We start from the raw sequence: 25,967 nt of genomic DNA, 5'->3' as shown, positions 1-25,967 counted from the left end.
ATCATGGGTCTCTTGAGCATTTTGAAAAATTAGATCCAGACTTTCACTTGGCAGTTAAAACCTCCAAGCTATGAACCAGGTTTTAGTCCAGCTTCTTGGGAAAGATGTTAACTTGACTGAGAGGCCTGAAGAGGCAATCCTGAAATATTTCCTAACGATAATGACACCGAAGGCTTTTATGGCTGGCATCCATAGTGTCTCTATGATGCTGGCGAAACGTCAGGAAGAAACTCTTCTAGAACATGGCCACATAGCCTGAAAAACTCACAAAAAACAATAATGACACCATAAAAAAGACACTGAGTGCAAGAAAATGTATTGGAGGTAATTCTAAACCGGCAAAGATTAAGGATTCGCAAGATCTTTTTTCATAACAGAATTCTGTAGATCATTAATATATGCAAAGTTCCTTTTTTGGTAGTTGGGATGTGCTAGTTTCTGGCCAGCTTTTAAAAAAATGTTGGACGATTTGCTGTGCGGTCCACCCCATAGTGTCCATTCCAAGCAAGCTTGCCCAGCCAGGCTCTCCACTCTGTCCTACCAGTTATTATTCCCTGCATCCATTGGACTTCCATCCAGTCCCATCGAACTCTTTCCTTGCCCTATGAGGCGCCACCTCTTCAAGTCCAGACTCCACCCCCTCAGATCTCCATATTGGAAGCTGGGCTCGGGATTTCATTTGCTTCACTTTTGTTGATGTATGCTGCCATGTCATTTCTGACTTATGGACCTCCAGGCAAACCTATCATGGGGTTTTCCTGGCAAGTTTCATGAGAAAGAGTTTGCCATGACTGTCCTGAGTCTGAGAGTGTGACTTACCCAAGGTCACCCAGTGGGTTTCCTATCTGAGCTGGGATTCGAACCCTGGTCTCCAGAGTCATCGTCGAACACTTGAACCACTATGCCACATTGGCTCCCATTATGCCATTGAAAGAATCTGGGTGGAATTATGCCCAGGATATTTCATTTGCATTGCATTTCTCAGAATCCCACTGACAGTCTCATCCTGTCCAAATTTCATCCCAGGTTTTGAACCTTGTGTTCCCTGAAATCTGTGTATTTTAAACATTTTTTTTTCTTACAGTTCGTTGTTTTTTGTTTTGTTTTTCATACTTTCCCATTGGTTTGTGTGTATTTTTCAAATATATACCTTTAAAAAAAGAAAGCTCTGGTTATTTATTTGTGTACAATCTGGAAGAACAAACAATGCTCACAAGGAGTCATCTTCATTCAAACCCAAAACTTGGGAAAGTGATTTTTGGATTACAACTCTCAGAATCCTGGCTGGAGGATTCTGAGAATTTTAGTCTGACAATAAGCTTTTACACACTCTGTTCCAACCTTTTCAGACACTTGACACATGCTTACATTGCTCACCCTCCTAGTGCATGTACACCCTGACTTTAGTTTCATGGCTGTCACGCTGCACTAAGTTCTCAAACATAAACAGAAAGGGTTTAAGAACAGCAACACCCAAACGTGAAACGGGAACTATCAGAGAAAGAGGGAGAGACACTTGTAGGGTCTCCTGCCAGTAAAATAAGGCAAGGATAAGGAAAGAACATGGCTCTTTTGCATGCCAAGGAACATGCTTTAGCCATTACTCAGTGCTATTCAGCACCCACTGGCTCAGTGCCATTGAAAAATGCCCTCCCCAAAAGAATTCACATTGTTCTCCATGAAAAATGGAAAATTACAGCATGTCCAAAGTACCTACTGAAACTGACACAGAGCAGAACAAAGAGAGTTCATCCAGCTATAATTTATGAACGGGCTTGGATATCCTAGCACTCCTTTTTAAAAGATAATTTATTAAGTCCATCATCATGTGATGGATCTCATTCAGGGATGCTTGCCTGATCCATGAAGTCATCACGCAGTAACCAGAGTGACTGGGAACACACTCAGCAAAATCTCAACTGCTTCACCCAGTAACTTACTGGGAATTGTGCCAAAACGTTGTTGTGAGCTCATGGTTCAGAGAAGAGGCTGGAGTGGGGGCATGGCCAGGGAGGGAGCTCAGTGGAGTGCTTTAGAAATCCCCAAACTTTACATTTTTGACCTCCCTGTTTTCACAAGGCAAATACCGTGGGAAATACCATCTAAGGTGATGGCATCCAGACTTGGCTTTAGGGTGGGGGGGGGGGAGGGAGAGAGAGAGAGAGAGAGAGAGAGAGAGAGAGAGAGAGAGATGATTTTCCAAAAAGGAGGGTCTCTCTCTCTCTTTTTAAACTTTTAAAATCTCTCTTAAAAACTGTGCTAAGAGTTCTTTGTCCGAGTCTCTTGGATACCCAGAGAATTCCCACGGCTGTCAAAAGTGAAGACCAGCTACAACCGTTACTAGGGGTGGGAAAGGAATGGTGGAAAAGCCAAAGATACAATTATGCATAGTAAAGGACAAAGGGCAATTATGAAATATAACCAGCAAGATAGTCAAAGGCAAACATATTCTCTTTTTCATTGCAGTTGGTGTTTAACTGTTTAATGTCGCCTTTACCACAAAATGAATGCAGATGGAATGTTAGCTCTTGATCTTAAAACATGAACCACAGCAAGGAATATCCTTCGCTCTAGTGGTAATAGTGATTAAGTTTAACTAAACACACACATGAACTCCTTTCATTTCCTTCTTCCTCCTGAAGTTTGGAACCCCATGTAGAGTACAAACCAAGCAGACACACAAGGAACAACTGCCAAGCTTGCACTTTTGGCACTAAAATTTCCAGAATCATCCAACCAGCTGGATTTTGGGAGCTATACTCCAAAATGTGTGTGTGTGTGTGTGTGTGTGTGTGTGTGTTCCCAGAAAAACAGTCAACATCCTTACTGAATAACTGGACCATATGAAAACTTAATTTACACCAGTGGCACTTATCCTTTGAGGGGAAGTAAACTGACCATCTGAAGAGCTGATGAAAGGCATGGACCCCTTCCACAGAAAAATACACATAAGCATTGGAATCTGATTTTCTCCCCCTAGAACAGAATGGGGTGAAAAATTAGAACACTTGAAAAGACTGGAGGGTTTTCCCCTTAGAATTCATCTTGAGAAAAAAAATCCAAATAAAAGGAAGGAAACTAAAGGGAAAAAATACATGTTTTGTACTTTGACAGGGACCCCTGAAGAACATTCATGGACTCCTTAGGACTCCATTGATCTCAAGTTTAGAATCCCTGACTTACACCTTTAACTCATGTTGTTCTTGTTGTTCTTCTTGTGTACCTTCAAGTTGTCTAAGGGTTTTATCATGGGATTTTCTTGGCAAGATTTTTTCAGAGGAGGCTTGCCATTGCCTCCCCTTGAGGCTGAGAGAATGTGACTGGCCCAAGGTCACCCAGTGGGTTTCAAAGCCGACCTAGGAATCGAACCCTGGTCTCCAGGTTCATAATCCAACACCTAAACCACAAAGGCATTTTATTCTGACATCAATTTTGTTGGTTGGTTGGATCTGCCGCAGTTGCTCGCACTCCTGATTTTTAAATGCACTTCTTTCTCCAAGGGAGGTGTAACAAGTCTGCATGAAAAGGAAGCTTTTTCCAAGCCAAGGGGAAACAAGGGAACCATTGCCTTTTTAAGGCGAGAAAGACCCATTGCACCCATTAGAAAATGACATGTAAGGGAACCTCCAGCTGCAAGCTCAACATACAGACCATCACAAAAACAGCCAAACCTTTGTTTCTTCCAGTGACCCAGCACCAGCAAATACACTGGAGCCAGAGGGAGGGAGAGAGCGCATTATTTTCTGCAGAAAGCTGCCATCCATGCCACAATGGCCCAGAAAAGAATGTGTGATCTCTCTCCCAAGGAGAACCTCCAACACTGCCTTAAACTGTCAACAGTACTTTTCTCATATCCCTTAATGCAAAGACGGTTTTAAGCTGTTTGTTTTCCAACTGGCAAAGATCCCAGCCTCACTGGCCAAGCACATGTCTTGCAGCCTAACAGAGGGGGGAAAGAACAACAAGGAATTAACAGGACTCAATAGAGAGCCCTTCTATACTACTCCATATAAATGATGACCTTTGGCAGCTATTCACATCATGACTGTTCCAGTGTGGAACTTCCAACAGCCTCCCTTTGCAGAAAGGAAAAAAAGACAAGGCAAGGAGGGCTGGCCATTGAGTTCCAGATTCAAATCGGACTTGAATAACTGAAGGCCCTCCTGTTCCCAAACAAACAGAGCAACAGGGGATTTTCTATTCTTTTCCCACCTAACCTTCCCTTGAACTTTTCTTTTTTTAAAATCAAACTGGAACTCAAGACAAACCAAAGGGAAAAATAAGCTGCAAGTGACAAGGAATTGCTCAAAACAAGGAAGGAACACAGAGAGAGCACACAACCCATGCACCAAAGACCAGAGATGGAGTTATGGGGAGGGGAGCAAAATGAAGGCATTGTTTCCCTCCCTCCCACATAATAATTCAGCACCCCCAAATGAAATTTCTGTTCAGTCTCCCAATTTCTAGCATTGCAGTATCTGAAAATTTTAGTCAAGCCTTTTAGAAACAGGGTTTAGGCTTGCAAAGTTTCCCAAGGCTAAGGGACCAAGGGGATGGGAACACAGCATACAGAAAAGTTGCATGTGTGAATGGTTTTGGAAAGAAGTCTCTTTGCAATGCTAGAAATCTGGAGATTGAAAGACAATTTAATTTGAAGGGGCAGAATTCTTATTTGGGGGGGCAATGTCTTCTGTTTGACCCCCTCTCCATAGCTACAGCCCTGCCAAAGACTAAGCATCTAGGAAGGAATTTGGCAAGCTATAAGTCTTTTGTTTGAGAGCTCTTGAATGCTTACTCCACCTTTCCTTTAGGGCTGAAGCTTAACTTGGCTGCATTGAATTGTCTTTGTTTTGTGTACAAAGGAGCCAAGCACTCTCTTGGGCTGCATCTGCACTGCATAAACAATCCGGGCTGAACCCACTTTAACTGACATGGCTCAAGGCTATGCAATTCTGGGAATGGTAGTTTGTTGGGGCACCAGAGCTCACTCCAGAATTGCATAGCCTTGAGCCATGGCAGATAAAGTTGGGCCAAACAGGATTGTTTACTGTTTACGTAGTTTGAATATAGCCTTCAAGCCACATACTCCAATATCAGTTACAACTTGCTGAAGTTTGCATGTGGCCATCCAAAATCTGGAACCATATAGGCTTGACAATGTTAACAATTGGTTGGATGGCTGAGAGTATTCAAACTGATATACTCTCTAAAAGTCATCATGGGTTCAGTGGGGCCATTTGTCGGGTCAGGAACTACTTCTAGGACTTCTGTCATTCTTAGAAATTGTATCAGACTGGGATGTGTGTGTTTATGGTTGTTGTGTGCCTTCATGTGGTGACTTAAACTTATAGTGACCTTAAGGGATTTTCTTGTCACAATGTGTTCAGAGTAGCTTTGCCTTTGCCTTCCTCTGAAGATGACAGAGCATGACTTTCCCAAGATCACCCAGTGGGCTTCCATGATTGAGTGGGGATTCGAATCCTGGTCTCCTAGTATCCCAGTCCAAAACTCAAACCAATGCACTGAACTGGCAACACACCATACACACTCTGTGTGTGTAACATTTCTGTGTGCAAGGATGTATGCGTGCAAAAATTAACCAAATAACAACTAATGCATTTTGGTGTTAGCCAGAGTTTTTTCTCTCTTAAATTTCCAATTAATATTGTACAATTTTTCCATAGGCAGACAAAGGAAAAATGCAAAGAAAGAAGTTACAGAGCTGACCTTCAGTGGCATATAAATTCAGTGGCATATACTTGATTTACCAGGAATTAGCTAGCCTTCAGGATATACTGACCACTGTCTGCACAATCAGGTCTGTTAAAAAGGCTGCTATTAAAAGCACTGGCTTTTCTTTTTTAAGTTTTTTAAATTTCTTTTTGCAGGTACAGTATATCCAAATCCTTTGGTTTAATTTCTCTGGATTGTGACCCTCTACTTCAGTCACACAAGTGACTTGAAAAGAAGCAGCCAGACAGTGGAAATCTGATTTTAATTTAGTGCTTTGCAAAGGGAATGCAAAGAAAGGCAATTTTAAAAGCATGTTACAGGAGAACTAATCCACTTGAAAGGAGTGTGGCCATGCACACAAGAACACAAGGCAGGAACCAGGATTTGAATCTGAGATGACAGAGCTAGCGCACTCCAGGAAATATTGTGGTTCTCATTCCAGTTAGTCTAGGCTGGCAAAGAGAGTGGCAACAGTCAAAGTGAGCAGGAGTGGGAAGTCATTTCAATTTAACTAGAACACTACAGCTCTATGGCCAAACTGGCAGCGTGTGAGAGACTGTACAGGTTGCAAAAAGCGTATGAAGTGAATGACAGGCGAAGAGGAGGGAGTCCAAGAATATTATTAATATTAATCATTTTAATATTCATATTCATTTTATTCTTTTCCACACCTTTAAATGTTGGAGGATAAAGGCTAACATCCTGCGAAGGTGAGCCTCTAGAAACTGGGTTGGAGACAACACTGAGTGAATTGACTCAGAATGGATATAGGGTTCCTGTGAAGGTGTCAGCCAATCCAGAAATTTTACAGTCCTTAGGATGCCACTGGGAGATAGATGGGGGGGGGGGCGCTAAATCCAACATTTTAAGTCCAATCGGAGCCCTACCTAGAAGCAACCCATTGAAATGAATGGAGTTGGCTTGTTGTTGTTGTTGTTCTTGTGTGCCTTCAAATCCTTTTAAGGAGGGTTTTTTCCTGGCACACTTTGTTCAAAGGAGGTTTGTGCTTGGCTGCCTTCCTCTGAGGCTGAGAGAGTGACTTGCCCAAGATCACTCAGTGGGTTTACATGACACCATGGGGCTTGTGAGCTAACACTAAGAGATGCTCCACTGACTTCAGTGGGTCTCCTTCAGATGGGAGGCAACAGCCTCAGCCTCAATCTAGTCTGAGTCTTCATTAGAAGGAACCTATTGAAACAAATGGTGCTGGGCCAATGCACCCCATAGACCTCAGTGGATCTCCTTCATATGGGTGTGAATAACTTCAGTCTGGCACTAATCTGTGCCCTCATTAAAAGGAACCCATTGAAACAAAGTGTTGAGTCAATATGCCCATTGACCTCAATGGGGTCTCCTTCCGAAGGGAGAGAACAACCCCACTCGAAATATAATCTGAGCGTTAAAAAGAACCCATTGAATGGAAAGGCACTGAACCAGTGCATCCCATTAACATCACTGGGTCTCCTTCAGATGGGAAGGAATTCCAATCTGAGTGTTAATCTGAAGGAAGCCATTGAAAGGAAGGGTGTTGGGCCAATGTGCCCCATTGAGCTCAATGGGTCTCCTTCAGATGGGTGGGAATAACCCCAGTATCAATTCCAAAATGAGCCTTAATTTGAAAGAAACCATTGAAAGGAATGTGCTGGACCAATGTGCCCCATTGAACTCAATGGCCTCCTTCAGATGGGCGGGAACAACCGCATTCTCAATCCAATCTGAGCCTTAAAAAGAACCCATTGAAACTGAAGGGTGCTGAGCCCATGTGCCCCATTGACCTCAATGAGCCTCCTTCAGATGGGAGAGAACAACCCCAGTCCAATCCAAGCTTTAAAAAAGACCCACTGAAATGAAGAGCGCTGAGCCAATGAGCCCCATTGATCTCAATGGGTCTCCTCAATGGGAGGGGGACAACCCCAGTCAATTCCAATCTGAAACCAAAGGGCGCTGAGCCTACATGTCTCATTGACCTCAATGGGTCTCCTTCCTATGGGAGGGAACAGCAGCCTCAGTCCAGCCTAAGCCTTAAAAGGAACCCTTTGAAAGGAACTGGTGCTGAGCCCAGGTACCCCAATGACCTCGATGGGTCTCCTCCAGCTGGAAAGGACGGAGCTGTTGCTCCCTTCATGGAAACCAAGGCAAGAAGCTCGGTCTTGCTCAACCAGAGCCCAAATCTCCTATTGACTTCAATGTGTCTAGCCAGGTTGGAATCATAGTAATGACATTACTTCCTCATATAGGGAAGCAATACTTGCCCACAGAGAATCATTGGAGCATACAGTACTTGCCCATAGGAAGACATAGGAGAGTATTTGCTCATAGGGAAAGATTGGGCAAGTATTCAATGTTCCTCTATGGGCCAACGATTCCCTATGGCTAAGTATTCTAGGTTTCCCTGTGGGCAAGTATTCCCTCATGTCTCCTTATGGACAAGTTTTCCGTCCCCAGGAAAAGAAGCGCCTGAGCCCCAGAAGCAGCAGCAGCAGCAGAAGGGCTGGGGCAGACTCACCAGCTGCAAAGTGCAGAGGAAGATCAGCGTGCATCGCCCGGTGCAGCATCCCATCCTTGCGGAGCCTGGCGGCGGGGGACCCCCGGAGGACCCCAGCCCTTTCACCAAGCGCCCGCGCAGGGCACCATCCTGGGCAAGAATCCCACTTTAGCAGCCCTTGCCTGGCAGAGCAGAGACACTCTCCTCTGCCTCCGCCGCCTCCTCCTCCTCCGGCGCTTTGTGCAAAGAGACCCCGGTCGGAAAGCTCTACCTCGGATTGGGGGGGGGGGTGAGGAGGGGACCCGTTTTTAAAAGGGCGATGCCACTCCCGGTGGTCCCCTCCCCTCCTTCACTTGGAGGATGCTCTGCGCCCAAAAGGACTCGAGAAGATCCTCAAATGCAAGGAGATACAAAAAGTTAGACTCGCACAAGCCACTGCATTCCCTCTTGCCATCCATGGATCGGAGAGCTGGAGAGTTAAGGAGGAGGATAGGGAAAGAATTAATTCATTTGAGATGTGGGGCTAGAGAAGAGTGCTGAGGATCCCATGGACAGCCAAAAGGACCAACAAATGGATCCCGGAGCAGATCAAGACAGAAATCTCCCCAGCGTCAGACTCTGTGTGTGTGTGTGTGTGTGTGTGTGTGTGTGTGTGTGTGTGTGTGTATGCCCAACTCTTCCATGGCAGCATTCTCTGAAGATGCCAGCCAGAGATGCGGGTGAAACCTCAGGAATAAGCTCTTCTAGAACATGGCCACCTAGCATAGCTGTGTTGGCCATTTAACAAATACAAACAAAAATCCATCAGTGATACCTTTATTGGCTAGTTTGTAACATCTTGCCTGAAGAAGATGCCCATGAACTTCGAAAACTTGCAACAAGTATATTGTGTATTTTGGTTTTCCTATAAAGGTATTACTGATAAATCTTGTTTGTATTATGATTATGATTATTTCTTGAATGTCCTACATTTTTCTTTAATAGCCTATGTTTTGAGGTGTCCTGTCCTCCTTTGCATTTATAACATCTGGTCACCGTTCTTCAAGTGATGTCAAATAGCATTATTTCATAGAATCCTAGAACTGGAGAGACTCCCAAGGGCCATCCAGTCCACCCCCCTTCTGCCCTGCAGGAAAACACAACCAAAACATTCCCAACAAATGGCCATCCAGCCTTTGTTTAAAAACCTCCACCACTCTCTGAGGGAGTCCACTCTTGAACAGCTCTAACTGTCAGGACCTTATTCCAAATGTTTAGGTGGAATCTCTTTTCTTGTAGTTTGAATCTGTTGCTCCAGCTCCTAGTCTCTGGAACAGTAGGAAACAAACTTGCTCCATCCTCAATATGATATCCCTTCAAATATTTAAACCGGGCAATCATATCACTGGACCTACTAAAACAAATGACAGTACTTGCCCAGAGAGAAACCACACTTGCCCATAGAGAATCATTGGAAAATACTTGCCCATAGCAAGTATTCTCCAATGATTTCCTATGGGCAAGTATGGTTTTTCTATGAGCATGTTTTCTCCAATGATGCCCTATGGGCAAATAGCCCTCAATGATCCCCTAAAGGAAGTGTTCTCCAATGATTTCCTATGAGCAAGTGTGGTTTCTCTATGGGCAAGTACTGTCATTTGTTTTGCTATGTCCCTCATATCACCTCTTAATCTTCTCTTCTCCAGGCTAAACTTACCCAGCTCCCCAAGTCTCTCCTCATAAGGCATGGTTTCCAGACCCTTCACCATTTCTACAGTGTAGATGCACCCTGAGTGTCATCTCATACATATCTGTTTTCAAAGAGAAACTGGATGGCCATCTGCTGGGGGGTGCTTCAATTGTGTATTCCTGCATGGCAGAATAGGGTTGGATTTGGTGGTGCTTGAGGTCTCTTCCAACTCTATGGTTCTATGATTCTATCAATGGTACCAATTTGCTGGGGGACAGTCTCGATTAATCCTGTGGTATCCCAGCTGCTTTGAAGTGCCCCAGATTTTTTCTTCCTCTTACTTTCGCACTTTGTCCTTGGCTTCCCCCAGTCATTGCAGGCTAAGTTCCAAGTGCCTTATGTTCAGTCATTTCAGTGGGAAGACAGAAGAGGAAGGAGTGGAAGCCTGCCCTTCCCAAAAGACTCCAGCAAAAGCAAACTACTGCATCCTCTCCTAGCTTGTGTGCCCTTTCTCATTAATAGGATTTGCCATCTTGACTCTGATGTTGCTTGGCCACATGTGTCCCCAAGTTTTCATCTTTGAAATGTTGGAGGATAGGTTATCTACATTAGTGCTGCTCAAAGTAGCAGTCCATGGATCACTGCCAGTCCTTAAGCTGTTGAATAGCAGTCTCTGGGGAATTTCCAGGAAAGAAAGAAACAATTGTAGGAGGTATTGTTATTATTGTAATGTTATTAAAGTAATGGTGGGGAAAAGATAATCAAGTTGTTTGAGAACAGTGAAAGGCAGGGGGAGAGGAGGGGACACTGACACCACCTGACTGGTAATAATGCAACAATAACGTGAAACACACTCCCTTGAAGTGTGGTATAGTCTCCTTCTTTGGAGGCTTTTAACAGAGGCTGGATGGCCATCTGTGCAGGGTGCTTTGATTGTGCCTTCCTGCATGGCAGAAGAGGGTTAGACTGGGTGGCCCTTGGAGTCTTTTCCAACTCTAGAATTCTATGATTCTGTGACTGCCCAGGCAGCAATGTTTTGCACCTGGACATTTGTACTACTGACAGCTCATTGATGAGTTTTCCCCATCAATGAAAAGGGATGCCCTAACCACACGTGGAGAACAAAGCAGCTACAAATGATAAGTATCGCCAAAGCAACCTATGTCCCTGGTGCTATCACAGTTTAAAAGCTGCATGTAGTAATCTCCAAAAGTTCTGAAGCAGTGGAAAACAAGCTTACTTCATTTTCAATATGACATCCTTTCAAATATTTAAATGTGGCAACATGTCAGCTCTTTACCTTCTCTTCTCCAGGCTAAACAGGCCCAGCTCCCTAAACCACTCCTCATAGGGCTCAGTATTTTCCAGACCTTTCACCATTTTGGCTGCCCCAGGTCGGAGTGATCTTGGGAATTCCAGATTATAGTCTCTGCTGAGCCATGAAACTCAAGAAAGGCCAGTCACATTGTCTCAGCTTCAAACTACCATGCAGGGATGTTGTGGGGATAAAATAGAGAGGAAGAAAGCAAACTATGCCATACTGAATTCACTGAAGGAATGGAGGGATATACATGTAATTCATTCATAAATAATTGTATTCTAGTGATGGCAGTGCTGCTGGCTTGGTACCAGAAGAACCTGGACACTTCTTCTGCAGTTATGGAGTTTGTCTTCTCAACAAGAAGACAAAGAGCAACAGTTCTTGGAGGAGAGAGGGGATGTTTCAAATAGAGTTAAACCTTAAGGAGGACCTTCTGTTCTATTTAGTCTACACACAAGCCAGGAGAGACTGCAGCAGTTTGCAGGTACTTGAGACTACAAGGAAGGAGCAAAGTCCTATCCCTTTTATCCTGTCCCTCTGCTGAGTTAATTGAGTGCAAACTATTTTGCACTTTGAATTGCAGTTTGCAGCAATTGAAATAAGATGAGGGAGAATGTGGGAGGAGGAGAGGGAAATTGATAAATGTTAAAAGCAGCTGAAATAGTGGAATGACTATAGTGGAATTAATCAGGGCTGCCCCTGACTAATTGGGACACCTGGAAGGTAGTCTTGCACTCCAAATCTTATGCACACTTTCCTGAAGGTAAAGTACCATGGTACCCAATGGGACAGGCCCACAAATAAATGTGTATATCCTGAGTTGACTCATATAGAGACATGAATGTTGATGGGTTGCTTTTGGAGCATTTTCTTTTATCAGAGCTCATAATAAGAGGGTAGCAGGAAGTGTGTTACCAAATCAGAAAGCGCTTCTTTAAAGTCACCAGGTGACTACACTTCATGACTACAAATTTCCGATTAAAACAGGAGGGCGTGTGTGAATCTGAAAGATTTTAATCCCAGGCTCCAGGCTGCTAAATGAACATAAATCCACTGTACGTTAAACAGAGACTTGTATTGATTGTCTGATATCCTTCACTGAATGCAACTCAAGAGCAGCCAATTAATGCTGCCTGGACACAATGAGCTGCATGTTTTGTTGGAGATGAAAGGTTCCAACCTGCCTGAGAAAATCAAATCATTTTCAGCCAAATGTTGGACATATTTAAGCGGCTTTGGCTGCATTTAAACTCAGTGGAATGCTTTGAACTTTCTATTGCCAAGTCCATAACTATGGCCATGCTAGATGACTCCATGGAGGATATGGCCATCAAAGACTAGCAATGGCTGCATATTGTCAGAGGCAGCACATGTCTAAAGACTATCTGCCAGAAACTGAGCTGGACGCTCTACTCCACAATTGCCCCTTTGCTCTGCTAACAGGTTTTCCTTCTGCATTGGGTGGCTACCATGGGATGCAAGATGGTATATAATATAAAGAGAGTGGGCAAACTGGGGCCCATGGGCCACATGCAGGCCTTAGGACCCCAAACTGCAACATCTGAAGCCCCATGAAAGTTTTTTTTCCACTCACCAACCAGCCCAGTCAATCACAAGCTAACCACAAAGGTAGCACTTTACTTCCTAGAGCTCTCCCCCTTGCAAACTCCTTAAAACAAAAAGCCCAGATGATAGTCAAGATAGTTAGATACGATGTCACACCTGGTGCACCAAAATGCAAGGATACAGCCCACAGGTGGTGGTGGTGGGAGGCTGTTGCCACACTGCAGAATTAATGCAGTTTGACACTGCTTTAACTATTATGGCTCCAACCTATGCATTTGTACTGTACTTTGCTGTGGCACCAGAGCTCTCTAACAGAGAAGTTTAAATATCTCACAAAATTACAAATCTCAGCTCAGGAAGATGGGTTATTGAAATTGAACGAGTACTGTATGTAGAAATAGATAATCTGATTGTGTTAATTAAAGAGAAATCATTGACTATTTTTTTTAAAAAAATTGGGTTTGTTTATTGTATTTTTAAAAAGAAAATAGGGATCTATTTCAATCTGTGGGTTTGATGAATAGTAATAATTCATTAGTAGTAGTAGGTGACTTATATAATCATTAAAAGGAAGTATAGGTTTAGATATAGCTAAATATGTAGGGGAAGGAACTCACTATAGCTCTATTTTCTTTTGGGTTCTTCCTTTTTTATTTTCTTTCTTGATAGAAATATTTTCTAAGTTTGTCCCCTCTATTTTATTTTGTTTCATTTTTGTTTGATTTATATGTTTTATATATTTAGAAAATGTGTCAGTTAATAAAAATACTTATTAAAAAACTACAAATCCCAGGATTCCACAGCATTGAAGCATGGCAGTTAAAGTGGAGTCAAACAACTATAATTCTTCAGTGTAGATGCAGCCAAAGTCTCTGCCTCTTCCGCAGTTGTCCATTCCTACTGTACTAGATGGAACTTTGGTCTGATTCTTCATTATTCCTCTTATGTTATTATGTACAATATGTATGGAAAGTGTGGCCACTGAAATGGAAGACACTAGGCTCCACTGCTTGCTTTGTGTGAGTTGTGGGACATTTTTGGACCCCGATGAGAATTTCACTGTGTTTTGGAATACAAACAAAAGGGGAGCATCTTGGAATATAAAGCCTGTAGTGAAAAAATTGCCTGTGTCCAATGGAGTGCTCATGTGTGCAAGAATATAATGTGTCTCACCCAAACCAGAAGACAAAAGATGAAATAAAAATAAAAGGAAATCAGGTGAAATTATGTACTTCTTGCCTTGAGGAGATGTTCCCTGCATCCTTTCCTGGAAGTAAGGGACCTTGAAATTGTAGTACATGCACTGGTAACCTCACAACATGATTTCTGTAATGCGCTCTACATGGGGCTACCCTTGTGCTTAGTTCGGAAGTTGCAATTAGTACAGAATATGGCAGCCAGGTTGGTCACTGGAAAATCTAGGAGTGACCACATAACACCTATCTTAAAATCACTCCACTGGTTGCCTATTAGCTTCTGGGCAAAGTACAAGGTGTTGGTTATTACCTTTAAACCCTACATGGCTTGGGTCCAACCTATTTGAGGGATCGCTGATTCCCATATAATCCGCCCCGCACACTGAGGTCATCTGGGAGGAATCTGTTGCAGCCTTTAAAAACTAGACTAACTGCTACCTCCCAGAGGGCCTCCTCTGCAATTGCTCCCAGGTTGTGGAATGAATTGCCAGATGAGATCTGTCAAATCACCGACCTGGATAGCTTCAAAAAAGTTATTAAGATGGATCTCTTCGGGCAGCCCTTTCTGGAATATTTTTTATCCAGCATGAAAGAACCCCCTGCATATGCTGCATATTTTATATTATGCCACTACTCACCTGTTGTTATCGGTTTTAAAAGTTTATTTAATAGAGTGATTCTAATAGTAATATGTTTAATTGTTCTTTAAGGGGGGGGGTTATGATATATTGTGTATCGGATGTTTTTATACTGTAAGCTGCTCTGATTGCCTTATGGTAGAAAAGCAGGATATTTATTTTTATTTATTCTTATTATTCTCTGATCGACATGGTTTTCAGTACCATGGATGAAATTTCTATTTCCACCAAACAGATCCAACCTTCTGATCACCAGAGCAGCCTTCATTAGCTTTGCTTTATCATGCTTTCCTGGAAAGACATTATGAACTATTTTTGGTCCCAATAAATTACATTGGCCTAAATAAATAGTAACACAATGGCAAAAATTAATAAATTGTTTGGGACATTTTTTTGGTCCCAAATGTTTTTGTTTATAGGGGAAAATGTACATGATAGGTAGTTGATAGGTAGTTCAGGGAACAGCACTGAACCATGTCCTTCAATGTTGGTTGATTTTCTTGTACATTTTGCAAGACAAAAATGCAGATAAAACCTCCCATTGTAATGCATGAGGGTCAAAATGCCAGGGCCTTGCATTGCCTGATCCAGTGAAATTCAGTGCTTAGGTTGCATAGCAGCTCCCGAAATTGAAGTATAAATGTTAGTTATGGTCATGACTGATGCAACAATCTCTCCTTCTATGAAATTTATGGTGTTGCAGAGAATCTCAGCACAGTATCTCCGCTGTAAATCTGTTTGCATTTCCTGAATAAATATCTCTTTCTGAGATATGCCATAAAAAAGAAAGAGAAGGGAGGTGATACCTTTTTATTTGTCTATTAAAACATCAAACTGAAATGAGCACACTAGCTGCAATTGTATACCCAGCAAGCCATGAAAAATGAAGCTATAGGAAGAGAAAGATAAGTGCAAAGAGATGAACATATATCAAACGAGAAGACCATAAAAGAGGGCGAGAAAGTGAAAATCAATGCCTTTGCCCATCGGAATAACAAAAAGCTCTGTTGATCAAGGAATACAATCCAAAGGATGAAGGTAAAGCAGATACAAAACACGCAACAGGAGAGTTATAATATCTCTTTATATTGCAGTTTTTATGAGAGATTTTGCCTCATGCTGATCTGGGAATATAAAAGCCAGCTTGAGAGTTTTAGGAGTTTAGTCATTCATGCATTTTTGTCAATTTTTCTAAAAGAGAAGCTTTTTAGCAAGACCTTCCAAGGCAGCTAAAAAATAACAATTGGCAACCCATTCTATATTTATGAGATCATAGGTTGGAATAAGGATCTCATAACTTCTGAGATTCACATTTATGTTTGTTAATGACCAAATTTGTCCCTCAAAACCAACTCTTAAGCCAGGCAGCACCCCAACCAAAAGGCTTCCAAGGTGCTGCTGATAAGTGCTCTGGGAAATGAGGATTAGCACTCTTCTAGCCATGGGGCACATTGATACAAGTAGTGGTTCTGTGAGGTGCAATCCCTGAGAAGGTGCAAGAGTTGCTCAAGGGTGGGACATGACATCCTCCTCCTCCTCTTCTCAAACTTTTTTGTGTAAAATTTACACATGCGTTGAGTTCAATATTGAATTTACTTAAATAACACAGTTCTAATTTGAATGATAATTTCCTTATATTTCCATATATGAAATTTTAGTGGTAATTGATACTGCAGTTTCTTGACTGCCTATGATTTTATTAGATAAAGAAAAAATAAATAAAAGTCCTGTTAATTGATTGGTTGGTAATGAGGTACCAAGCACAGTGTAAAAGCCACCTCAAGCAGATAAGAACTGAGCAGTCCATAACTACATCAAAAGATTTTGTGCAGTTTATGCTGTTTCTAGGCTGAGGATCATACTGTAGAATGCTGGTTGACAAAAGAGAATCAGGCTTATATAGCTAAGCTTGAGTATTGTCCTGTCTTAGAGGCTAAACAGACGAGCCCAAAGGGCCAGTGTTGGGGTGGAGTGAGGGTGTGGTGGTTGCATATTGCATGCCACATGCCCTGATTCCACCCTCAAGTTGCCATCATGGTGCCCACCTGACCGCATGGCGGGTGGCATTATGGTGCTCCTTTGGCACGGTGTTCAGATGGTTCACGTCAAAAGAAGCACTGAAAAGCCATGGCTGCAAAGGCATCCTTTTTCCACTCCCGAAAAGAGCAACAGTTTGCCACTCCTTTTGGGGCCAGAAAAACACTGGATTGGGGCTATGGGCATGTGTTTGCTGCATGCCACTCATTTGTAACTATCTGTTTTGCCCCTTACTTAGAAGAGGCCTCCTCAGGTAAAGAAGAAGAAAGCCAGGATGATGGGCCCCAGTTGGAGCTAGAGGAAACTGACAATCCTGCCATGGCAGAGTTGGTCCAACCTAGACAGCAGCTGCAGATCAGTAGGATAAGGCAAAGGCACTTCACCCTCTCAGGTGATGACTAAATTAAAACACCAGGCGCAAAAGGTCAGGCAGTGCCCTGTTCCACTTCAAATACGGGACACTGAACTAATGAGGCCAACTGGGCTGATTAACTTCTGACTATAAATTAGTTCAGCCCAGGCCGTTCTGTTGCTGCATGACAACAGCTCCCAAACTGCTATACAACCCTAACTATGCTGGTTTTCTGACCTTTGGTATGCACTTTTGGACTAGTCTTTGTGGCAACTTCCTTCTCAGCTTTGGACTCTGCTCAGGACTGCATTCTCCCTTTGAACTTTGGACTGTATGAATCATGTTTCTGTTTGTCACCCTTTGCTAGTCTTGGGCTGTGCTGGCTTTTTCCTGCCAATTTTTGTGGAGTATAGGCATGCTCCCCTGGACACTTGCTGGCTTGAAACAGAACAGTTATGCTGTGTTTGTATGTTTATATCTTTATATGATAAGAGATATAAAGTGTATATATAAGGTCTACATAATGATATAATGAGTCTCCCTTATCTGACATGCTTGGGACCAGAAGTGTTTTGGATTTTGGAAACAGCATATAAAATGTTGCCTCGCACAAAGAAAATGGTAGACCCACTGGGGTTAGGGCAACCTTCTGCTTGTTGTGTTGATTGAGTTCAGAATCTAAAATAAATCCTGTGGGTTGAACTATACTCAGCAACTGCCTAAAAATCCCCATGCATTCATTAATAATTCTTTTTCTGTGGAGACAGTAAACCCATCCAGGAACCATCAATAAGCCCTGTTAACTCTCTGGCAGGTGACCTTTGGAAGTGTCATCAAGGCCTTTTCTTAGAGTCAAAACAAGAGAGTTTGCTGCCCAAAGCAAGGGATGAGCTAGTGCCTCCTCCCCTATTCATATACAGAAGTTGTCTGCACAGGCAACTGCACTATACATTTACACTGGTAATGGAATATCATAATTCACCACAACAGATGTAACAGGCTAATGGGAGTGGGGAGGACAGATTATATGGGATGCACAATTCTGTTCACTAATAGAGAGGAATGCTTGTAGTACAAAAGCACACTGCTCTTTGTTATCACTTCAGTGAAGCAGTGATATAACAGCGATACAACTTTGGAAATCATAAACAATTGCTGTTACATCACAGACTGAATGAAATCAACACTCATTAAGCTAGTATTTTATTGTTGGTATGTCCCTTGAGGTTGACATATGGCAGCTCTGCCATAGGGTTTCTTGGCAAGATATGTTCAGAGGGGGCTTGTCATTGCCTTCCTATGAAGTCGAGAGAGTGTGACACACCCAAGGTTGTCTAGTAGCTTTTCAGAGCTAAGTAGGGATTTGAACCCTATCTCCTAGAATCCAGTACTCAGACTGCTATACCACACTGGTTCATGTAACATTATTATACGTCCATTAGGTTTTTTTAAAGAGTAATACAATGAAATTATAGAATCATTGAACAATGAAAGTGAATTGGTCATACCTTCATCATTCAAAAAAGGAATTAATTGTAAGTAGTGGTAACTGATGGCTTCTGTATCAGTGGGCAGTTATTACCAGTTATATGTAAGTAGTTACTTTTCACCTCTCATTAAAGCTTGCCCTTATGACCAGTAACCAGTGTTTCTCATCTCATGCAACAGGAGAAAACAAAATAGTTAATGTAGCCCTACTACTCATGGGGTTGCTGTAAGTTCACAGCCACAGGTGAATTCAAAGCACACACACACTGCTCACTACAAGTGCAATACAGAGTACAACCAACTGGTAATTCAACACAGATGAAAAGTTTCATAATACATTAACATAAAGTGATTGTTCAATGGCTCAGTAGAAATGAAGCCATTTCCCAAACATTATTTTGCATCCTCCACTAGAAGTGTTGAGTGACTGGGGAGAAAAGTGGAATCTCTCTCTTTAAAATGAGATTTAAATTCTAGGAGACTAGAATGACCAGCTTTTAATAAAATGGTATTTTTATTAAAATAGAGCTTCCTTCCCTGCATCCATCAGCCACCTCTCCTTCCATCACTTTCAGCAGCTGGGACCTTGAGCAACGGCTTCCAATCCCACCCGTTCCTTCTCTATTAAATCCCTTGTGCCTTGTGATATTTAGGCAACATTACCAAGTACAGTTGGCTATTATATTGCTACTTTTGTCATTGTTATATTTTCTTCTTTTGATTATTGCTTACTAAATCCTTTCCTCCCATGGCTCCACGCATCTCTCCTAACTTGATCCCTATTCGACCTCTTCCTATCTCCCAGCTTCCATTCCTCTGTTCACTCTGGAACTGTCGCTCTGTTGCTCCAAAAGCGACTGCTATCCATGATCTTTTTCTCTCTAGATCATTTAGCCTTCTCGCTCTTACTGAAACCTGGCTCCCGACCCATGATACTGCTACCTCCGCTGCCCTTTCTTTTTGTGGTCTCTCATTCACTCACACGAGCCTCCCTGAGGGTCGAGGAGGAGGGGTCGGTATACTATTGTCCAATTCCTGCCAGTTTCAAGTTCTTTCTACCCCCCTCCCAGCTATTGTTTCTCTTCATTCGAGTCCCACTATATTCGACTCTTTTTTCCTTTACAGCTCCGGGTTGCTGTCATCTATCGCCCTCCTGGTTCTGCTACCCAGTTCCTATCTGACTTTGAATCTTGGCTGACGTTTTTTCTATCTGATGAAGTCCCTTCTCTGATCCTAGGTGACTTTAATATTTACCTTGACAATCCCAACAATCCTTCTTCATCTCGCCTTAGCCCCTGTTTGCTTCTTTTGGGCCTCAGCCTTCATTCTAAACTCCTCAACCATTCTTCTGGTCACTGTCTCGACCTAATTCTTGCAGCTAAACTGTGTCATTTCCGACACCGGCATCTGATTTTCCATTATCGGACCAACCATTTAATTTATTTTACTCTTACTTATATCCACCTCCTCGTTGTAACTGTCCAGCGCCATTTCCCGCAACTTCAGTCTGTTAACTCTGACCATCTCAGTAAAACTTTGAATCATCTCTCTCTTCTCTTGATCTTGAGACTCTCTGATTCAGCAATGTTCTTTATTTAATTCCACTCTTTTTCTTCAACTATCGACAGCTTTGCTCCTGTACTGTACGCATGTTCCTCCCTATGACTAGGCCTCAGCCCTGGCTCACTCCCGCTATCAGGTTCCTCCAGTCCTGTCATGCCCAGCCTGGACAGATGGCTTGGAGGACTCAGAGGTGAGCTAGAGCTCTGGGATTCGAACCTATAATGGAGAGCCCGAGCCCCAGGGGCTTGAACCTGTAATGGAGGATCAGAGGCTGGCCCAGTTCTGCCTGGAGCAGAGTCTTAGGCCCCTCCAGAGGTTCAGCAGTCAAGTTTGCCTGGTGCAAGGCTGTGGACATGGAGGAGATCTGGGCAGTTGTGCCTACCTTCAATGAGCGTCGAGCAGAAAGAGAGGGATTCGAAGATCTCGGAGGCTTTATCAGAAGCGTCTTCGTAATCAGGCACAAGCTGAAGGCCAGCTCCTTGCCTTCTTAAAGCACCTGGAGCATGTGTGTTCTTTGCCAGTGGATTATTGACTCTTTTAGGGGAAAGACTTGTCTCTGGCTCCTTGTCTTGAATACCCGGAAACCTTGACCTTGGACTGCTTCACGACCTGCCTATCTGTTACCCTGAACACTCGGACCGTCTGCAACATTCTCTTGGTATATCCCTTTTGGTAAAGGCTACTGCAACTCTCTAGGCTGTGTGGCTTACACGGGACTTTGCTGTGCGGGGAGGGGTTGTTTGTTGAGAACTAGCCGCTTATCGCCCTTTGGCTGCTTTCCGGACAGGTCCTGCCGCTCGAGCCAGCCGAAACGTCTTTGGGAAAAAAGTCTAGAGAACGGCCGATTTCATTCATTAGAAATGCATCCTTCTTCTGTGCAAGGCGCGGTCTATGGCAAAACAGAACTAGTTTGAAAGCACTGATCTGCGCGAATAGGCGTCCGCAGCGTTGGTTCTCCCCTGCTTCATACACTAACTAAAACCAACCTTCCTCTCCCCCCTGTCTTCTCACATCTTTCCCCCACTGACTTCGCCAACTACTTCATCACTAAAGTCACTAATATTCGATCTGAAATAGTCCTCTCTCCCGACTTGCCCTTACCACTAACCTCCTGGTACCTCTATTAATAACCTCTGGGTTTCCCCCTGTTTCTCTGGATGAACTCCCTACACTGCTAAATCTTCAAACCTACTACCTGCTCTCTTGATCCTATTCCTCCTGTCTCCTAATCTCTATAGCCCCTTCTCTCCGCCCTCGCTCCTCTATACTTTAATCTCTATCTCTCCTCTCTCTCTATGGTTCCTTCTCTTCTTCTGACTTCAAACATGCTCTCGTTTCCCCCACCAATTCTGAAAGAAACCCTCCTCGACCCCTCTTCTTGTTGTCTAGCTATCGTCCAATTTCTCTTCTTCCTTTTCTTTCAAAAGGTCCTAGAACGGGTCGTTTATTCTCGCTGTATTAAGGTTCTTGAAGCCAACTCCATCCTGGACCCTTTCCAGTCTGGCTTCTGCCCATGGCACTCTACAGAGACAGCCCTCACACAAGATCGCAAATGATCTCTTCGGCCAAGACAAACGGCCTCTACTCCATTCCCATTCTCTTGATTGGTCTGCGGCCCTTTGACAACTGTGGAGCACTGTCTCCTGGTGTGATTTAGTTGCTCGACCGTTGGGGTTCTCACCGACCTCTGGCTCTCGACTGGTTGAAAATCTTACGGTGAGACAGATCTAGGTGACAGTGGGGACGGGTGGGGCCAGACTTACATCCATCTGTTTACCACCTATGCTGGGGAGTTACGCCAGGGTTCTGTCTGGGGCAACCCTTCTGTTCTCTCTCAGACACACTGTCCCAGGGTAAAACTCATCCAGTTCTTTTGGTTCGGCTTCGCTATCATCGTACGCCGACGACACTCAGCTGTATCTCCTCCACCCCTGACCTTTCCGACGGGCCTGCACAACAGCCAAGTTTCTTACTTCGTCTGCCTGCCACTCCGCTCTCAGTGGAGGCAAGCTTCGCCGGCGCCTGACACGGCTCAACATGTCTATGGGGCCTGTTACAGGACCTGCCAAAAATAAAGCTGCGTCGGGCTCTCCCTTGGAGGGATCGCAGTTAAAAAGATGTAAATGCATCCTAAAAAACGCGAGAGGCATAACAAGCGGCACACACCCCAAGTGCGTAGGACATGGAGGGCGGCTTTGGTGGCAACAATCCGAGATTCTTAGGATGCAGACATCATCTTAAATAGCATACCTCCAAAGAGACCCGAAGACAGCTTTATTTGGCAGAGTACGTAACAGGCCATAAGACTGAGACTTCGTCCTTCCCACCAAAGCCCACCCTCACACCCGCGGCAGACACCAGCAACCGGTTCACCAAGCCCTGCGGCTGGCCGCATTTTAGACTGCTTACTGCTAGATGACACTTATATATTCAACGCCAGATTCAGGCCAGACGCCAAGGCGGACTGTAAAATGACGTCTTTCTCTCGCAACACAAGCATAGGCAACACAGCAAAGAACTGCCAAACGTATACCCAAAACATGCCCAAGATCCGCTCCAGGCCACTAAAGCATAACTGACAAGAACCCTAGAGTCACATGACCGCAGTGGTCGAACAACCTAGATGATTGTAAACCTCACTTACTGACAGGGCTTCCGCATCGTTCACAATCTGCGCCATCCGTTAAATCTCGGTCCCAGTATTACAAGCTGCCCGTATTGTCACAAGCCGCGTCGCCGCATTGACCCATGGTTCACCTCTTTATAAGCCTCCCTTCATTGGCCTCCCCATTCACACTTCCGCATCCGGCTACAAGCTGTTGTTATTGACTTTCAAAGCCCGTCCATGGATGGGCCCCCTCCTACTTATATCTGACCTTACTTTCTCCTACCAATTCCTACTCACCAAACCCTCCGCATCTGGTAGTCAAGGTCACGCCTGTACACAGTGTAGGACTAACCACTCGACACCACTCCACGAATCGACCGTCCCTTACTACACTTGGAGCGACCCTTACTCCGGAAACCTTCTTCCCCAAGCCCATCCCCCGCATGCACACCATCACGACTCTCGAACCCCACAGTGGCAAAACTGGAGTTAAAGGACTCATATTGCTTAGAGAAGCACTTCCCAGAGGTGAGCCCCATCGCGAACCCAGCGAAGCCTCCTTTTTACGCCACCATTAAGAAGCCAAGCCCTTCCTCCAGGTCCACTGCCTTGGTCCAGGCCTCGAGTGGAGAAGATCTGCTGGACCTGATCCCCACCACCACTCCCTCTCCTTTTGTGTCGTGTCTTCTTAGATCTGAGCCTGAGGGCAGGGAACCGTCTAACCAAAAGATTGTATGTACAGCGCTGTGTAAATTACAGCCACTTTATAAAGAAGGTTAATAAATTAATAAGAAGAAGAAGAAGAAGAAGAACAACCCTCATATCATTTTGACATTGTGAGAATCAAGATAGGGCAATAGCACACAACCCAAGCGTTGTCTCATGGAAATGTTGTGATTTTTGAATCAACTGAATGAAGGAGGCTTATGAAAATGTTTTTCTGTAATGAAATTCTTAAGATGTTTCCAATTGAATCTCTAAAAGTGAAGCCTGCAGCACGTCAGGCATGTCAGGGAAATTAGAAAACATCAGGGCTGTTAGGAGGCATCAGGTGCCAAAAAGATATGTGCTTCCCTTCCCAGCTTTGAAATATCTCTTCTGGAGTTTTATTGTTCATGAAATATGTCACATAATAGATATTAGAATTCACTTTAAGTACTCTGAGAGTAGAACAAGCGGGATTCCTCAAAAAGACAGCCTCCTTTGACAGCCTCAGGTGCATCTGTTAAAATGGGAAGACAAAACAGGTGATAATCTATCAAAGAGTTGGCATCCTTTAAAGAAGACACATGCAGAGGTTAAACAAACTTGTCTTTGCCAGCATGGCCAAAGTTTCACTGTGGAAGGATACAACTGGGCCAAGGCTCTGCATGTCAGAGAATAACACACTGGTGTGGTGTGTGCAATTGTGTGCCTCTCTCCCAAGGCAGCTCCCAAGCTCTGAAGTGCAGCTGCTTTTGTTGCTGAGGACTCAGTTATTTTTGATTTAGGTGACCCTAAGGCCAACCCTATCATAGGGTTTTCTTGCTGATTTTTTTGCTTTCAGAGGGGGTTTGCCATTGCCATCCTCAGTGCTGAGGCAGTGTTACTTGCGCCAAGGTCATCCAGTGTTTTTATGCTTGAGTGGGGAATCAAACCTGCTCTCCAGAGTCATAGTCCAACACTCAAACATACTACACCATGCTGTGCGCTACTATAGATCTTACATTATGGAGGGGAGGGCGGAGGAGGAGCTGAGCAGTGGGGAGTCAAAAGGCATCTCTGGCTTCCATGTCTGTGGGGTGGGGAATCCATTCCAGGCTTGGATCAAAATTTGAAGGAACCATCCAAGCACTGACTTGTTTTGGAGATACAATTCAGCACTTTGGACAGCTCTTCAAATACAGGCATACATCAATTAACAACGCCTCTGAATGAAATTGTATCTGCACACAGAAAATAAGCAGTTTGGCACTGCTTTAACTGCCTATTTAGCCTTCTCTGCAAACAGTGCCATGACTCACAAAACTACAAATCCCAGGATTCCGTAGGATGAAGCCAGGCAGTTAAAGTGGTGTCAAATGCATTAATTCTCCAGTGGCAGATGCAGCCTAATAAGCTCCTTCTAACAGTCTTTTTTTTTTCTTCATTTTAATGGCCTGGTTACAGACCGCCCAAAACTCAAAGAAGCTGACTTCCGGGTCTCTTTGGCAGGTAAATGCTGTTAAAAAAATGAATGACATGCCTCCGAAGACAGCCGGAAGCTGCGCACCCAAAGCTGCCCCGCCAGTGCTTAGGAAATGGAAGTGTGCCTTTCGGCGGGCGACCTCCGCGGACTCTTAGGCAACCCATGCCATCATTTAAAAGCATACCTCCAAAGAGAACCCGAAGCAGCTTTATGTTTGCAGTCTGTAACAGGCCAAAATTTATTAAAAAATTTTCCAAAACATAAAACAAATACAGTGGACCCTTTTTATACACTGGGGTTTGGTTCCAAGATCCCCTGTGGATAACAAAATCTGTGTATGCTCAAGTCCCATTAAATATGACATAACAAAATGATGTCCTTTATAAAAAATGGAAAATCAAGGTTTGATGTTTGAAATTTATACTTTTTTGGAACATTTTCAAACCATGCTTGAATCTGTGTATAAAAAATCCGTGTAAAAGAAGGGCGACTGTACCTTATATCATATCCTCTCAAATATATACAGTGGTACCTCGGGTTACGAAATTAATTCGTTCCGCCGCCGCGTTCGTAACCCGAAAGATTTCGCAACCCGAAAAAGCCATAGGCGCTAATGGGGAAAAGCCGCGATTTCGTGCGAAAAAGCGCCGAAAAGCACCAAAATTTTTTTCGTAACTCGAAATAACCTTCGTAACCCGGAACAGTTTTTTTCTATGGATTTTTTTCGTAACCCGGAAATTTCATAAGGCGGTGCTTTCGTATCCCGGGGTACCACTGTATACAATATATTACATTAGATACCTCCTTCGTCTTCGTTACTGCAATAATAAATGCTCTGTTTATCAGAAATTTAATTGTCTTATTCAATTCCATTTGCATTATTGTATATCTCTTTTTTGCCAAATATTACTGTATTTTCTGGCCTATAAGACTACTTTTTAACCCGGAAAAATCTTTTAAAAAGTCGGGGGTCATCTTATACGCCGGGTGTCATCTTATAGGGCAGGTGCTGAAACTTCTGAGCTGGCCTGGAGAATCTGCGGTCGATGCATATGGTGGGGGGGAGCTCAAAAACGTCCGCGGCCACATCCCCACCATATGTGACGATCATATGAACGTAGCTACCGCTCTGATAGTCTTGGAG

The 25,967-nt window shown here is 43.7% G+C and overlaps 1 protein-coding gene across 3 annotated transcripts in view; it reads right to left on the bottom strand.

Moving 5' to 3' along the window:
- NKAIN4 (sodium/potassium transporting ATPase interacting 4) overlaps positions 1–8,444 on the bottom strand; it is a 125,860-nt gene extending 117,416 nt beyond the window's left edge. For all 3 annotated transcript variants that reach the window (XM_042465264.1, XM_042465266.1, XM_042465265.1), the window contains exon 1: positions 8,240–8,444. In XM_042465264.1, the coding sequence (XP_042321198.1) occupies positions 8,240–8,293 (54 nt within the window). In that variant the 5' untranslated portion in view covers positions 8,294–8,444. The remainder of the gene's footprint in view (positions 1–8,239) is intronic.
- Positions 8,445–25,967: the final 17,523 nt, after the last annotated feature.

Source organism: Sceloporus undulatus, chromosome 4, assembly GCF_019175285.1.
Source record: "Sceloporus undulatus isolate JIND9_A2432 ecotype Alabama chromosome 4, SceUnd_v1.1, whole genome shotgun sequence".
In the NCBI taxonomy this organism is placed as follows: Eukaryota; Metazoa; Chordata; class Lepidosauria; order Squamata; family Phrynosomatidae; genus Sceloporus; species Sceloporus undulatus.
This window is presented reverse-complemented; position numbering and strand designations above follow the sequence as displayed.